Source organism: Eumetopias jubatus, unplaced genomic scaffold, assembly GCF_037043125.1.
Source record: "Eumetopias jubatus isolate StellerSeaLion01/CBP00866 unplaced genomic scaffold, mEumJub1_p1.0 scaffold_3, whole genome shotgun sequence".
Lineage (NCBI taxonomy): Eukaryota > Metazoa > Chordata > Mammalia > Carnivora > Otariidae > Eumetopias > Eumetopias jubatus.
In genome coordinates, this window is record NW_028274809.1 from 8372070 (window position 1) to 8387393 (window position 15324).

General features: G+C 45.6%; 1 protein-coding gene across 9 annotated transcripts in view; it reads right to left on the minus strand.

Annotated features, from left to right (window-relative positions):
* The window catches only part of DIS3L2 (DIS3 like 3'-5' exoribonuclease 2), a 355216-nt gene that overhangs the window by 105655 nt on the left and 234237 nt on the right, over positions 1-15324 (minus strand). For all 9 annotated transcript variants that reach the window (XM_088021501.1, XM_028105173.2, XM_028105172.2 and 6 more), the window contains one exon: positions 4892-5004. In XM_088021501.1, coding sequence (XP_087877627.1) covers positions 4892-5004 — 113 coding nt within the window. The remainder of the gene's footprint in view (positions 1-4891; positions 5005-15324) is intronic.

The window sequence follows — 15324 nt, forward strand, 5'->3', positions numbered from 1 at the left end:
TCTGTAGGTTTTACAACTAAATCTCTCTCAAATGAGTCTTCTCTCCTCTCCATCTTCAAGTATGGACATACTCATCTCTCTTGGGTTATATTCTAATAGTCTCCTAAACCAGCAGCAGAGTTCTGGAGTAGAAATTTTTCTGGGTCAGATTTCCTTATTATTCTCCAGACTTCTTCATCTTCTTACTCTTTTCCACCCAATGATAATTTGCAAGTACATTTACAGTAGGACACATGGCCTTTATCTTTCCAATAGCCGATGAACTGAATTCCCAAGGTGATTTCTTTGCTTGTCCTGCTAATTGAGGGAGGGTCCAAACACCTTCAATGGAGTGGAGAGGTCTCCAGTAAAGTCTGGACCCTCCATGATCTGCGGCCAAAGGTCAACAGGGGCCAAGAGCTCTCAGTGAGAAGCTGGCAGAGGGCCTCCAGACCCTATCTCCAAGGAGAAAGCAAAGACAACAGAGGGAAGCTAACTTGCCCTATTTGCCTAGTCAGACTCTTTGTTGTGTGATATGGATTGCTAGACAGGGAGGGGATGCAGCTGGGGGCTTCTTGCTCAGGATGTCCATTTTAGCACCAGGCTGAAGACATCAATGGCTCTAGTTCTCCTGGGGTCCAGCTGGACACCAGCATGTGGATAAACTCTCCTAAAATTCTGTGAGAAAAAAATCTCTGTGTATTTTGGGGTGGTTATTCAAAGCCTCAAGGGGCCAGGGTTGAGGGAAAGGGCCCTGGTACTGATAACAATTTTCCTCCCTCTGGCCTCACTATTCTTCAACCACATGGTTGCTAAGGTGATTTTCTACTTGAGACAAAGGAGACCATGTCCCTTCCCTACTTGTCCTCAAGATGAAGTCCACGCTCCTTAGCTTGCCACTCTAGGCCTCTCTTTGTAACTTCATCTTTTGCCTCCTCCTGCAATTTATACCCCAGCCATTCCAAACTACAAATGGTTCCTTGAATGTTCCATGCTTTTTTGAGCCACTGCCTGGAATGCCCTCTCCACTCACGTGTCTACCTAGAAATTTTCGACTCAAAATTTGAAACACTGCTCAAAAATCCATTGCTTTGTGAAGCCATCTTGTGGCTCTTGTGGAAGCTCCTCTCTTACCGCCAACCCAGGCAGCTACAACTTCTCTCTCCTCCCGAATACTCCCTCACCTTGGGAGTACTTCTATAACTGCAGGTGGCCCCGTGTACTGTGTTTGTTACGTGCCCACCTCCTCTGACTTCCCCGGGGCAAGATCAGCATCTCTCTCATCTTTACACACCTGCCACCTGGCACACAGCTGGTCCTCAACAAATAGGAACTGGATGAAGACGGGCAGCCCTTCAGGCAGCAAGAGAAGAAAGGAAAGGGGCTTAAAGGGATCTTCATCTCCTAAAGCACGTTTCGGGCCAGCATCAAAGTTGGGTCAGGGCACGGCTTAAAAGCTGGTCATGGAAAAAAGGGACATGGTGACAGGACACCGACTTTCTAAGCATTCTGGACTAGGGCTTGGGAGAGTTGAGAGAAACTGATCATTTAGGTAAATACGCCACTGCCCAAGGCAGCTGGGTGGGGGTACCAACAAGACTATAAAATCTTATATTAGCCTCAGAGAGCAGAAACATCTGCTAAAGCCACAGCGGGCAGGCTGGCCAAGTTCAGCAACGGGTTAGCCAGGACAGCCCTGTGACCAACGGAAAGGGCCACAGAGGGGAAGAATCAATCATCCGTGCAAAGAGGATCAGGAGGGACTAGCAGCGACAGGGGGTGGGTGGGGGGGCGGTTTCCAAAGCTCAGGGGAGCCAGATGTCAGCGACCCACCCCAGAGCTGCAGCAGGGGCCTCCTCTGCCTCTTTCAGCCCAGGCCTTCACTGGCTCACAAACTCCCTCACACCCTCAGAGGCCATTGGCTGTCAGAGCCTGAGAACTTAGGGAGTTTTTCTCCCTTTCTCTGAGGACTTCAAGGTTTTAACAATAAGGTATAGCTAGCTCTCCCCTCGCACACTGAAACAACTTAAAAGGAAACAGATCATTCATTTGCCAGCCAATATCTCTGTTTAAAGAGTTTTCTTTTTCATATCAACACTTCCATGAATTCTGAATTTGATCAACTCCTTGCTACACAGTTGGACATTAACAAAACATCAATACTCTGACAACCTGCTGGGGTCAGAAAGGAACATCTTAAAACTCTTTGGACTCCACGTTAAGACAGGCTTCCAATCCCAATCTTTGATCTCTATTATAAAGCAGTACCAATAAAATATCGTAGAGATTTATGGGCAAACTTTTATTTGAGCTGTTTCACACCTAAAATAACACGGGTGCTGGGGCCAACAGGCAGACAATTTAGCTTTAGGTTTCAACTGTTTAGGGTTTCTTTTACTTTTAAAACTTAATTCGCTTATTTTTTTAAAATTACCTTACATTTTACAATTTCATCGTATTTCCCTCTCAGGGAAGACAGGAGACATTTACTGGGTAGATGTCACATCCTTCTGAGAAGGCCAGGCCTAAACTCAGGTAGATACTTGTCCCCTTAACGAACAGATGCCTAGGTGCACCGGGGTGCCTCAGTCAGTTAAATGAACAGATGCCTAATTTTTGTCAAAAAGAAAGAGTGTGTCCTTTTCATGGGAATTAAATGGACAATATTTCAATTTATCTTTCCTCCTGAGTATACTCTGTTGTTAATGAGAATAACCAAATACTTATTACGGTGAGTAAAATCCCAACAGAAAGAATTTCATTTTAAAGACAGTAAAACGGAATTTGGACCCAACATCGGGTCCAAATTTGTATATTATTGTATAGTCCTGATCTATGGGATAATTCCCCAAATCAAGCTTTGACTGTAATTCTGGTATCAGCTACTTATAAGCCAGTAGCACTGAATGAAAAGAAATCGGTGCCACATTCCCTCTATGTGGAAAACCACCGGGCCCCCCACCCCCAACGCACATACGCCTTCCCCCATCTGATAAAGTTGGGAGAAATGATTCTGCCAAATGAGAAAGCAGGGAATCTGGAGGAAGAGGTAAGCAGCTCATCCAGCTTTTAAGAAGACCTTTATAGGCAAAGTAAAGTGAAAACAGCAAAGTTCCTGGCCACAGTCCTTTAAGAAACAAAAATGAGTAGGAAGAAAGGTCAGAGCCCTGGTTCAAAGGAACCAGAATGCACAGCTGCTGCTGTCCAAGGTTGTGGGTTGGCGTCACTCGCTCCAGCCAAGCTGGGGGCCGAGGCGGGCAGCAGGGGCCCACAGCCACTCGGGGGCACACGGGCCCTTCCTCCATCCAGCTCTGCACTTTTCAGAGCTCAGGAGCAGAGCCCCAACTCTGCAGTCCTGAAGAGAAATTCTAGAACTGCGACAATCACGAAAACAAAGAGAAGAGAAGAGGAAAGGAAATGTGCTTCGTTTTTTAACCCGATTTTATTTTTCCATTTTCTGATTTTGAAACGTAATTCCTGGTTATAAAAGGAGAATGCAACAGCTAGATAAGAGAAGACCACCTACTTAGAAGAACCTCTAATTGTGTCTAGAATTCTTAAATATTTGAATCTGAAGAACAGTGTTAAACTTTTCTACATGGGGAGAACAATTCACATTTATTCACTTTCTGTGGTCTTGAAAGTCTAAGAGATTGTCACTTCTGTTTCTCTTTCCATCATAACATCACAGTTTTGTAGATTTAAGGGATTTTGGAATTCTGATCTCCCTTCCTTCAGAGGCCTTGGGCCAGGCAAAGGCCAGAGTTGGCCAACTCCATTTTTGGGGCAGGAGGTATGGACGGGATATCTTTAACCTGAGGCTATATTGAGTGTAAACAATGTACAAATATCAGAGCCCTGTTCTCAGGAGAGCCAAGCTGTGAGTGAGGGGCCTGGCTTTTGAGTTGTTCCTTTGTCTGCACAGGCCGGGTACCTACACTAAAAGGAGCCAGAGTGGAGCGAAAGTCATCGCCCAAAAAGCTTCAAAATGAAAACATTTTTATTTAAGTATAATACACACACACGCCAGTGCACAAGTCATAAAGGGAAAGTCTGTACCTTTTCACTAGGTGAAAGCTCATGTAATCAGGACCCAGATGAGGAATCACGGGCAGTCCCCCCCACCACTTGGGCTCTCTAGTCCTATGGTGTGAACCCACACGACTGACTTGTTCGAGCTACAGTTGACGGGTACCCAAGAGTTCCTGTTTTTTTGGGTGGGACACGCTGTTATTTTAATTTACATTTCCCTGATAACGTATGATGTGGAGCATCTTTTCACATGTGTATTTGTCATCTATAGATCTTCTCTGGTGAAATCCTTTTCCATCTCTGAGATCCCAGGTTATCTTGTAGAGGGCAAGGCAGGAGCAGATTCGAACAGGGGTCGAAACTTTTTCTCAAAAGGCATTTCATTCCATTCTGTCATAGTGTGACAATGCCATAGACATTAAAATGCCACATTACAGCACGTGGCTGTGTTGCAAAAACACTTCATAAAAACTGGCTGGTGTGGGCCGAGTTTGCTGAGCCCTGCTTTGGAACAATAGCTTGAAAGCAGTTACTTTCCCTCATTTCTTTCTGAACATGAGCACCTGTCTGAGTTACTCAGGTGGCAGGGCCAGTCTGAAACCTGAGACAGGTCCCTGTGTCTTGCCATGGTATGGTTCCTCTTGAATATGTAAGGAAAACATGCAACCGCCGAGGGGAAACACTTGCTGGAGCTTACATTGTAGGGAGACAAGACCATTTTTTTAAAAGATCTCATTGGATGTAAGAAAAGATGTTCAGACAAGATTGCTGTTCCTCATGACTTTTTTTTTTTTCTTTTTTGGTAAAAAAAAGAGACAAACAAAGGAAGCAGATCAAATAGGATGTCCTTCAATCCAAGAAACTGGAGACTGATACTTACCTTCTGAACCAAGTAGACGCTTGTAGCTCTCTCAGCAGCCACTTTATCCAGGGGGGATCCCTCGGGAACAAAATAGCTGACATCTGCAATGTGAACCCCCACTTCAAAGTTGCCTGTAAATGCAGAAGGAGGCTGATCAGTGTGGTGCAGAAGGCAAGGCCATCCCTCCCAGGAATCCCTCCCGAGACTGCGTGGCACTCTCGGGGGCCCCGGGACTTGAGGTGCGGGCCACCGTTTCCAGTCTTGCTGGGGGTTCCACCTGCCCCCGGTGATTTGCATGGTTACTTTCCTCACTATATACTAGCAGATGGTGAGATTTTTATCCTCAAGAAACAACATTAACCATCTTTGCAAGATGTTTCCTGTTTCTAAAGTCCTCTTGTGTTTGTAAACATCAGCAGACTTGCCAAAGCAGGCTCATTTTGGACGGTGAATGAGCCCTTTCAGGGCACTAGAAATGAGGGAGTCCCCGAATCCTGCGGACACTGCCTCTGAAGTCTCTACTCTTCCTGTCCATTCCGAGCACAGCCTTTCTGTTGAGCCCTATACCTGGCCTTCCTACCTTGATTCTGCCTTCTTACTTAGCCCTGCACATTGTGGCCTGGCATTTTCTCAGCCATGGACCTGGTGATGCCACTCGTTAGCCTGTAAGCCACGTGCCTTGCCAGCCTTCCAGCTCCCCCTTCCACATGTCTGCATGCAGCCATCATGGGAAACCTCTTTCCACTCCCAGAACATACCTTACCTCATCCCACTGACATGTTTGCTTGGCTCATGGTTTTTTCTTATGTTTGGGATCATCTCAACAGGACCTGCCTATCAAAATCCTTCTTACCTTATAAGGATCAATTCAAAGAGAATCTGGGAACAAGAGGCGATTCTCTGCCCTCTGTTTCTTCTACCTGCACTGTCAAAGCACCTAATCCATAAATGAAGATGATTACCATGGTCTTTTCTTCAGAGCACTCATCTCTGCCAGATATCACAGTGTATTTTTATTGGCTAACATATTTACTGTCTGCCTCTCTCCCTACAATGTAAGCTCCAGGAAGGCAGAACCTTTTGTGTAAAGTTCACTGGTCTAGGCCCAGTACCTAGAAGAATGCCAGACAAATAATAGGCACTCAACAAATACCTGTTGAGTGAATGAATTAATAATTGGTTTGTTTGCCTATTGTCTTTTCCTTTCTGGTAAAAGACCTACTTTTCTCCCCTTACAGAACTGCCCTGTCCCTTTCTGGTGGAGTGGGCCCTGCCTACCAGTTCTACCAAAGAGATGGGCACGTGATGCAGGCTGGTGGAATTACACTTAAAGCGGGGTTGAGGGGGTGGTTAGGTTATAAATTTAAGATTTACTCTTGAACATCCCATAAACCAGCTCTCAAATACAGCATATATGATTATACACAAACACACATACACACTTACATACATATATGAGAGTGAACAGAGTGGACGGAATACAAAAAAGAGTACATATGTAAAGTAGGGGTACAAAATGACGAGCGCACCGTGGGCAGACAGAGGTACACTGATGATATCAACATAAAGGTGAATTTGCTCAAATTTAAATATATGCTTGGGGTGCCTGGATGGCTCAGTCGATTGAGCATCCAACTCTTGGTTTCAGCTTGGGTCATGATCTTGTCGTGAGATGGGGCCCCACGTCGGGCTCCACTCTGAGCGTGGAGAATGCTTTAGATTCTCTCCCCTTCTCCCTCTGCCTCCCCCACCCTCTACTCCTTCCCCCACTCGCACGCATGCTTCTCTTTAAAATAAATAAATAAATAAAATCTTTAAATATATGCTTGATGTAATTCCACTCTACCCCATCCTTGTTCATAGTAACTTCAGGAAAGAGGATCTCTCTGCTGGGAGCCCGGACAGTAAGGAGCGGCATAAGTCAGGAGCTGCCAAGGAAACATCTTTGCCAAACAATCATGCCAATATAGAGATTAATAGGTCTAGGAAATAAAGGGAGAATCATGATGGCCTTGTTTGAACTCCAGGATCCAGCTGAACTTGAAACTAGTCTACCTATGGACTTGGCAGTTCATGAATCAATCAGTTCCTTTTCAGTTATGACTCACAGGAAGAGTCCTGACTGACACCCAAGTTGACTCAGAAGAGCTTCTGAGCACATCACTACTTGCTCCTGGCTGCCTACACAGTCAGTCCTAAAGTATCACACATTTTATCTGCAAATTTTATAGCCATTTATTATCCTCCTATTCCTTCTTCTTTGGGAGACCCTTCTTCCCTCAGTTTTTTTCTTTTTAATGGAAAATTCTTTAAGCATGGGGTGGTTAAAATAAGGGGTTCAGGGACAGAACAGAATTTAAGATTCCCCATTCCTCATCTACAGGGACTATCCTCCTACAGGGCATTCAGTGGTTTTTTCTGCCTAGTCCTGTAACAGTAATACACTGGGGAAAACCGAAGTCTGTCTAAGAGATCTCGGAGGCTGTGGGATAATAGGCCCACTTCCCACAGAGGAGAGGGGCCTTCTGGAAAGCAGAGAGAAACCAGTGTGGCTCAGAGTTCACAGTGGTTGGGTCACTGGGAGCAGGGACACCTGCCCTGCGATGATCGAGGAACTCAACCCTAAGACAATGTGGCCAAGAGCCTCAGACGGCTCAACTTCCAATTTTGATATTACAAGTATCTAAAACCAACACTTGGGGAAGGTAAAATAAAGTGTCTTCTTTTGAAGTTAAAATTATAATATATTGGCCTAACAGGTAAATATTGACTAAAGGAAAAGAGAGGATTATTACATCATGATATAAACCATAATTTTAAATTCGGTCTGTGTGTTGTTACTACACATGAACTTTTTGTCCTTAGTCAAAATTGACAAACTGACAAAGAGTTCATTACAGGAGATAAAACATGAAGGAGGCCAATCAAAACATATTTCAGAGGCTTAAATTTCACTCAGAATTCCCATCAGAGCCTCTAAGACCAGCAAAGAGAAGCTCTCCTATTCTCTCCTTTGGACCTTCTTTTGTGGAAACCCTAAGTAAATATTTTATTACATGTATTTACATAATATGAACTTGCAGGACTCTTGAGGTAGTGGCACTGAAGGTTTTATTCTATGAGAGAGAAAATATAAATCCAAATGTTCTGTAGTATCTGCTGCCAAGACATTTAGGACCAATGTGATATTTAGAAAAAAAAAAATACTGTCTTCCATATAAAAGGATTCTTTAAAAAAAATTTTTTTTACATGAAAAAGTTCTCATCGACCGGGGCTAAGGTAAGCCCTGAAAGTTCTGAAGAGCTGGGGAGGCAGAGGGAGGCAGAGTCCCCAAGGCCAGCCACGTCTGGCTTGCCTTTGCTCAGTGCCCACGAACTTAAATGAATACAAATGCTCCTTGGAATGAACCTGAGAGAGGACATCAGGCTGCTTCATCCAATTAAAACACAAATAAAACCGAAAGCAGCGGCTTAAAAACCACCTCGTGTAAGCCAGCCTCCCAGCCAGTTCAGCCACTTTCCAACAGTGTCCCTGCCAGGTGGCCCCTGACACATCCTCGAGGGTGGGGAGCTCACGACCTGAAGCCACTTCTGAAGAGCTCTAGTCACTTCAGTGAGAACATGTGAAAGTGCCCTGTAATGAGTAACAGCGACATAAACACAATGCTGACGACGGTGGTCCTAAAAATGGCAAGAAAGATAACAGTAGTGGTTGTTTATTCCATGTCTTCTTCGTGCCACGGTTCCACATACATTCATCTAATTTTGACACAGGCACATAAACTGAATTTCACAAATGAATCACCTGAGGCTCAGAGAGGTTCCGAGTCACTTGTCCAAGGTTACCTGCCTAGTAGGTAAGGAATCACCCCTGGATTCAAAACCGGGTCAGATTCAGAGTCTTTGCTCCTTTGATTACCACCCGCCCCCCGCCCCCCCGCCCCCAGACTCCAAGACAAGATGATACAACCCAATTCTTCATCTCAGTGGGTCACAGCTCAAAGTCGCTCCCTATCTCTAGGGAGATGCAACAGAAGCCATTCATGGCCGGGGATTCAGAAATCCTGCTGTTGACTTTCCCAGCCTTGTCCGCAGCCACACCCCTGTCCCTGCTGTCTCTCTCGGTTCCCACGATGGCCACTCCCCTTTGCCACTCGCAGCCTGGCTGTACGGCAACTGGTCGACTTAACTGTGAGCCCTTAGGATCCAACTACCGCTGTCTTAAGTTTCTAGCTTCTTTCCTCAGCTGTCAGTCCCCCTCAGAGGGCGACAGAGTGACTGTCCTCAGCAGCTGAAAGGGCTGTGCCATTAGTGAGGGCGGGGACGTCCCAGGCTACCCCTCCGAGGAGTGAGCAGTGCGACCAGGGCCTTCCAGACTCGGGTGACTTGAATTCACTTTTACCCACTGCTAAGACCAGACAGTGGTGACGGACTCTTCTTGACCCAGAAGGGCACTGCTTTTAAATCCAGAATGTCAGGGAGGAATGTGGCCAAATGGACCTCACCAGCAAAAAAAAAAAAAAATAGCTGCTTTTGTCTGGGTCACTAACGGCCTTCGTGTTGCTAAATCCCAAACTTTTCAGGCCTGACTTGATCGGACCTTACAGGGCACCCGAGGCCTAGTGATCTCTCCCTCCTTGACATGCGCTTCCCTCGGCTTGAGCATGTGTGACAGTGGGACTGCTCCTTCTCAGGCTCGTCTTCCTCTCCTGTCCCTTACACTTTGGCATGCCTCCAAGCTCTGTCCTAAGCTGCCTTCTCTGGCAATCCTACGCTCTCCCTGGACTGTCTCAGCCACTCCCAGGAGCTCAAGCAGCATCTCTGTGCTTGGGTCTCCTTATTCTGGGCCACCAGCCTAGAGTTCTCTGAGCTCCAGACTGACCCGCCCCTTAACTGTCCCACGGGTACCTCACACGCACACCTCCGGAAGTCCCTACCCCCAGCAAAACCATGTCTCTTCCCGTGCTCTCCATCCCAGGAAGTGGGATCACTTCCACTAAAGCAAAAGGGGCACCATCACTGCCTGAACCTAAAAGAAACTAGGCCTGTCTCAGCCTGTGTTGACCGATCACGCTGAACCCTGTCTCCCAAACCTGCCGGTCTCTCCTCTTCCCACCATCCCCACTGTGGCCAGGGCCACCATTGTTTCTTTGAAGGAAGATCTAACAACCTCTGTGTTGTTCTCCCTGACATTTCTCAAGCCCATTTTCCACACTGAAGATAATGCTCTTTCCAAAATACAAACCTCCCTGTCACCCTGTTTCTCTTCCTGACGCCTCCCTCTTACTGGCCCCTCAGACCACTGCATAAAGGTCACTCCCTCCGGCAGCCTTTCCCTGATGACCTAGACCATCCTCTGTGTCTTTCCACAGCATCTTACACTTTCCCTGCACCACCACTCGCCCTGCGCCCCTCAACAGGGCTCAACACCTACTTACTGAGAGCAGGTCACGAGGTATCTATCTCCCCCACCCTCTGTCATCTGCACAAAGGGCAGGGAAAGGGCCAAGCACATAGTCAGTGTCTGATGTTTCCTGAACAAATAAGAAAATAACCAACATACAGGGTAGACTCGTTGCCACTCTGGGCTGAAAGGGGGTGTAAAGGCTGCCTGGTGTAATGGTGCAGAGTCCTCCCCACACCAGGTCTTCCCAGAGTGAGATCGATCTATGCTTGCACACCGCAGGTGACTTAGAAATCACTACTTCTCAGCATAGTCCAGTTCATCCTCAGATAGCCAAAATACGTCTTCCTACGGCTTCTGCTTTTTGGCCCAGTTCTACTCCTCAGGGTTGCCCAGAACAAGCCCAGCTCTTCAGAGGACAGCAACGTGGCTAAGAGAAATGAGTGCAGTGGCAGATCTCTTCCAGAAGGGCTGGGCTCTGCTTTTGGGTTGGCATCAGCTTCGAAATATTTCGACAGCATGTGCCCCCCTAGATCTTCTCTCCTTCAGGCTAAATGACCACATGGCTTGGCTCTGAGTCAACTCATAATCCTCCAACACCCTCCCCCAAACATGTTCCTGATAACCACTTTCATTCATTCAATTAGCCATTCAACAAATACTTATTATGCTCCTACTACATGGCAGGTACTTTTCTAGGCTACTGGGGACAAGTAAGCAGGATTGACATGATCCCTTCTCTTGTGGGGCATATGTTCCAGTGGGGAGAGAAAGACAATGAGCAAACAAATAAATGGTAAGATTACTCGAGACAGTAAAAAGGACTCTGAAGGAAATAAAACAGGCTGAGATGATGAGAATGCCTGGGGTCCACCTCAGATTTAGTTAAGAAAGGTCTCTCTGGGGAAATAAACGGAGACCTGTACGTCTAAAAAGGACCACCTCACATGATGGCACGGGGGGAGTACATCACAGGCAGAACAATCAGAGCAAAGGGTCAAAGGTGGGAGCAAGTTGGCTGTGTCAAAGGTATAAAAAGAAGGGGAGACCTGGAACCTAGGAGGCCAGTGAGGTAGATGGGGCCCCAAGGAGAGATGCCCTGCTGGGCCAGGATGAGGCATTTAGATTTTACTTCAAGTGCAGTGGGAAACCACTAAAGAATTGTAAGCAGAGAAGCAAATATACCACCTCCACTTTCTCACTTTATCACCTCTTCATTCTGCACATCGTGCTTCTGTGAATGCGGTCTCAGGTCGTATTGAACTGAAGAGAAGGAGTGCAGAAGAACACAATCTCTTAGGAATGGTGCTGCCGGGCAAACAAATTCAAGCAACCCTTCAGGGAAGTAATATGTTCCATTTGGCAAACAAATGTAGATGATGAAAAGAAGCATAACCTATGAGACACGGTGATAGATGCCATAGACACTGGATTTCCCATCTCGCAGACTGGCCTCCATCCAGCCTATGTGACGAGAAAATGATGCTCTTGCTCGGGTCACCCTCTTGGCCCTGTGACCAGTCTTCCCAACAACATGAGCCTTAAGAGAGATAGAAAACTGCGTCCTGGAAGCTCAAGAAGGGGAATCCAACTGAGAGAATGGAGAAGAAGGGACTTTCTGCTGTCTAGACTTCCCCAGCAGTGAAGACAGATGTCCTTCAGGGCAGCACATCCAGCCAGGGTGAGGCCCGGCCTTAGTTTGGCCCCCGGCATTTCAGAGACAGATTCACAGCTGAGGAACAATTGGGCTTGAATCACCTTGTAGCCACACAATAAACTCAATCTTTTAGTTGGGGTAAGCAAATTCCCTCTCGCTTTGATGGAAACACTGATTGGGTAAGAGAGACAACTCAAACTCTGACGTCTTCCAGTTCTGTGTGGTATTTGGTTATGTAATCAAACACAAAAGCTGACCACTCGCACAGCAAGCCATGGCAGTACTCCATGGCCATGACGTGGCAATGGTTTGAAGATATTTCATAAACTTGAGAGGAGTCAAAGGGAAAAAATTCTGGGACAAGGAACTCTGAATGCAATGCAAGGTACCCATGCATGAGGCAGGGGTCGTACAAGAGGATTTCTCAGACCCTCCTGAAGGCCAGGATTTCAAGAGTCTGTACATTGTCTCTTTTAATTTTCCTTTTGCCATCCAGCAAAGGGTTAATGAGGACCTTTAGCTGCAAACTCCTTAATCGGTGAGCTCACCTTCTGGAACTAAAGCAGCTTCGAGAACCTTTTTCCTTCATTATTACAAAGGGCTCTATCAATCTGCAAGTACTCAACTAAACTGCCCACACAGCAATTTTTGTCATGTTCAATCTAATGCTCAGGAATCTAAGTTTAAATTTATATGAACAGCATGGAAGAGGAACACCCAGGTAGTAAATTCCACTTTTCCCCTTCCAAATGATTTGAGCAATGGCCTCCTTCATTAAGAGGAAAGAGAATGAGGAGCTGGACATGTGAGGCTGGCACACCCAACGTCTGGGAATTTCCAGGCGTTTCAGAAGTGAGTGGGGAAAGCCCAGGTCAGCCGGTCAGGCCTGGGACGGAGCGTGGAGCCCGGGCTCGTGCAAAGCTCTGAGTGAAGGAGGGCAGGCATTTGGTCTTTTCCTCAACGCCAAAGGACAGTGAAGTCAGAGGGGCCAAGAAGGACCCTTGAACGTAGTTTCAAAGTTAGTAGGTCCGAATAATTAAGGGTGGAAGTGGGGGTGGGGTGGATGGGGGGTGGATAGGAGGTGGATAGGGTGAACTGGTCATGGTTTCAAGGTTGTCAGGGTTGGGTGATGGGAACAGGGACTTTCATTATACTATTCTGTCTACTTCTGTTGCATGTTCAAAATTCTCTATCCAAAAATTAAAAAAAAAAAAAAAGTTTGCAGGGGCTGAAGCCAAGGAAAGAAAAAAGTTTAAAAGGGAAAAATCCAGTTAAGTAAAACTAACTACAAGTTTTCAAAGAAGGACAAGCCAATAGAGGCAGGAGAGGGTTACTGCCTGGGCAGAATTAAGATGTTCCCGGTGATGATTTCTGGAGGCTGAGAATATGGGGACTGTTCCTTTCTACATTATACACATTTGCAATGTTTCCAGCGTTCAAAGGCTGGAAAAGCAATAAAGATAAAAAACATAAAATAAAAAATGCAAACCCGGCTTAAAAATGGCTGGAAAGAAATATATTAAGATGGTTAACAATGCTTTTCTCTGAATGGTAGGATTATGAGTAAATTCTAATATTTCTATCACAAATGGATTAACAGCTTTTCTTTCTCTTTCTTTCTTCTCTTTCTTTCTCTTTCTTCTTTTTTCCTTCCTTCCTTCCTTCCTCTCTCTCTCTCTCTCTCTCTCTTTCAGTCAAATAAAAAACACACCTACAACACGCTCTGCCCTTGCTCCGCCACCTCCTGATCCCTGATTCCCTACCACACAGCAAGAGAAAGCACCACTGGCTGGCCTGGGCAGGGGGCAGTGAGCAGTGGCAGCTCACCTGACAGGTTTCCTGGAAGGCAAGGGTGAAGAAAGCACTTCACAGGCCACTTCGATTAAAGGTGAGCTCAGTAAATGAAGCAGCACGAACAGGCATGTTCCTTCTACGTAAGAAACAACTATTTTCCCACCAGAAATGTGACTCCAGTTTACAGCAGCCTGTGGCTTTTGTCATCATTTTCCAGGTCCAGCATGTGCGGCTAGCCCGGGGAACCTACCCTTTCTCCTGCCTGTGGCGTGCAGGGAATGCATGCGCGATCCCAGCAGACCATTTCCCACAGACATAGGTTTGAAAACCAGACTTCAGCATGTTTTCACACCCATTTGTGGCTTTTTCTATTTTAAAAAAAGCCTCTCTACAAAATACAGTTAATAGTCTCTAATAGACAAGTTTAAAAGAGGTGTGCCATTTTCAATAAGTTTTAAAGACATCTAAGCACCTCTGCGTTATTTAAATGCCTGTTCACTAAATACAACTGCTCCCAACCACTGCTTAACCTGATCCCAGCCTTTCTTTCAGCTGAAATCAAAGCAGCTTTCATATTCACCTTGAATTTGGAGAAGCAATGGTTTTCAAAAGCTTTATGACCTGTGACAAAAGCCTTTAATGGTTTTTCTCGCATTCCGGAGAAGCTCTTGGTTTCTTGTTGTTTTTTTTGCCATACCAAACTCGCTCTTTTTTGGATCTAATTACTCAGTTTCGCTAATTAATCTCTTTTGTACAAAGGAGGAACCATTTTCTGATCCCCCAAGTTAACAAGAAATTATATCTGTCATTTATGCATGCTTATGAGCTTACGATAGGAATTCACCTTCCTGGTTGTCCCCCAACGATAGCACACTAACTGCTTCCTTTGTTTATATTAACTCATCTATTCCTCACAATGCTGTGAGACAGATCTCTTCCTACAGATGAGGAAACAGGCCCAGGGAGGTCAGACACCTTGCATCAAGGTCTGGCTCCCAAGCCTAAGCCCTTGATTACTACTTTATGGGATTTGCGTCTTCGTATCAGGTACCCGACTAATTTGTAATTGATTCTTTCTTAACCCCTATAATGCTACAAGTACTCTCACTGTACCAGTTTTTTAAAGGATCATACATTTACTTTGCAGAACACACACTTTAAGACAAATAGGTAGAAGATAGTGTGATTTTCAACATAGCCAAAAGTGACTCCTTTATGGTGACAGTAAATATTCACTGAAATAAAAAACCTGCAACCAAGTCACTTTCTATTTATGAATATACATATATCAATGACAGTTTTAATTTAGTTTTCATATAAAGTATTTTGAATTGCTAAATTTTCTAGGTAACTGAATGCCAATGCTTTAATTATCAACCCTTAAGAGTTTTAACACTTCTGGATGGAAATCCTCTATAAATGTATATTTCCTTTTTTTTTTTTTTAAGATTTTATTTATTTATTTGACAGCGAGAGAGGGAACACAAGCAGGGGGAAGGGGAGACAGAGAAGCAGGCCTCCTGCGGAGCAAGGAGCCCGATGCGGGGCTCGATCCCAGGACCCCAGGATCATGACCTGAGCCGAAGGCAGACACTT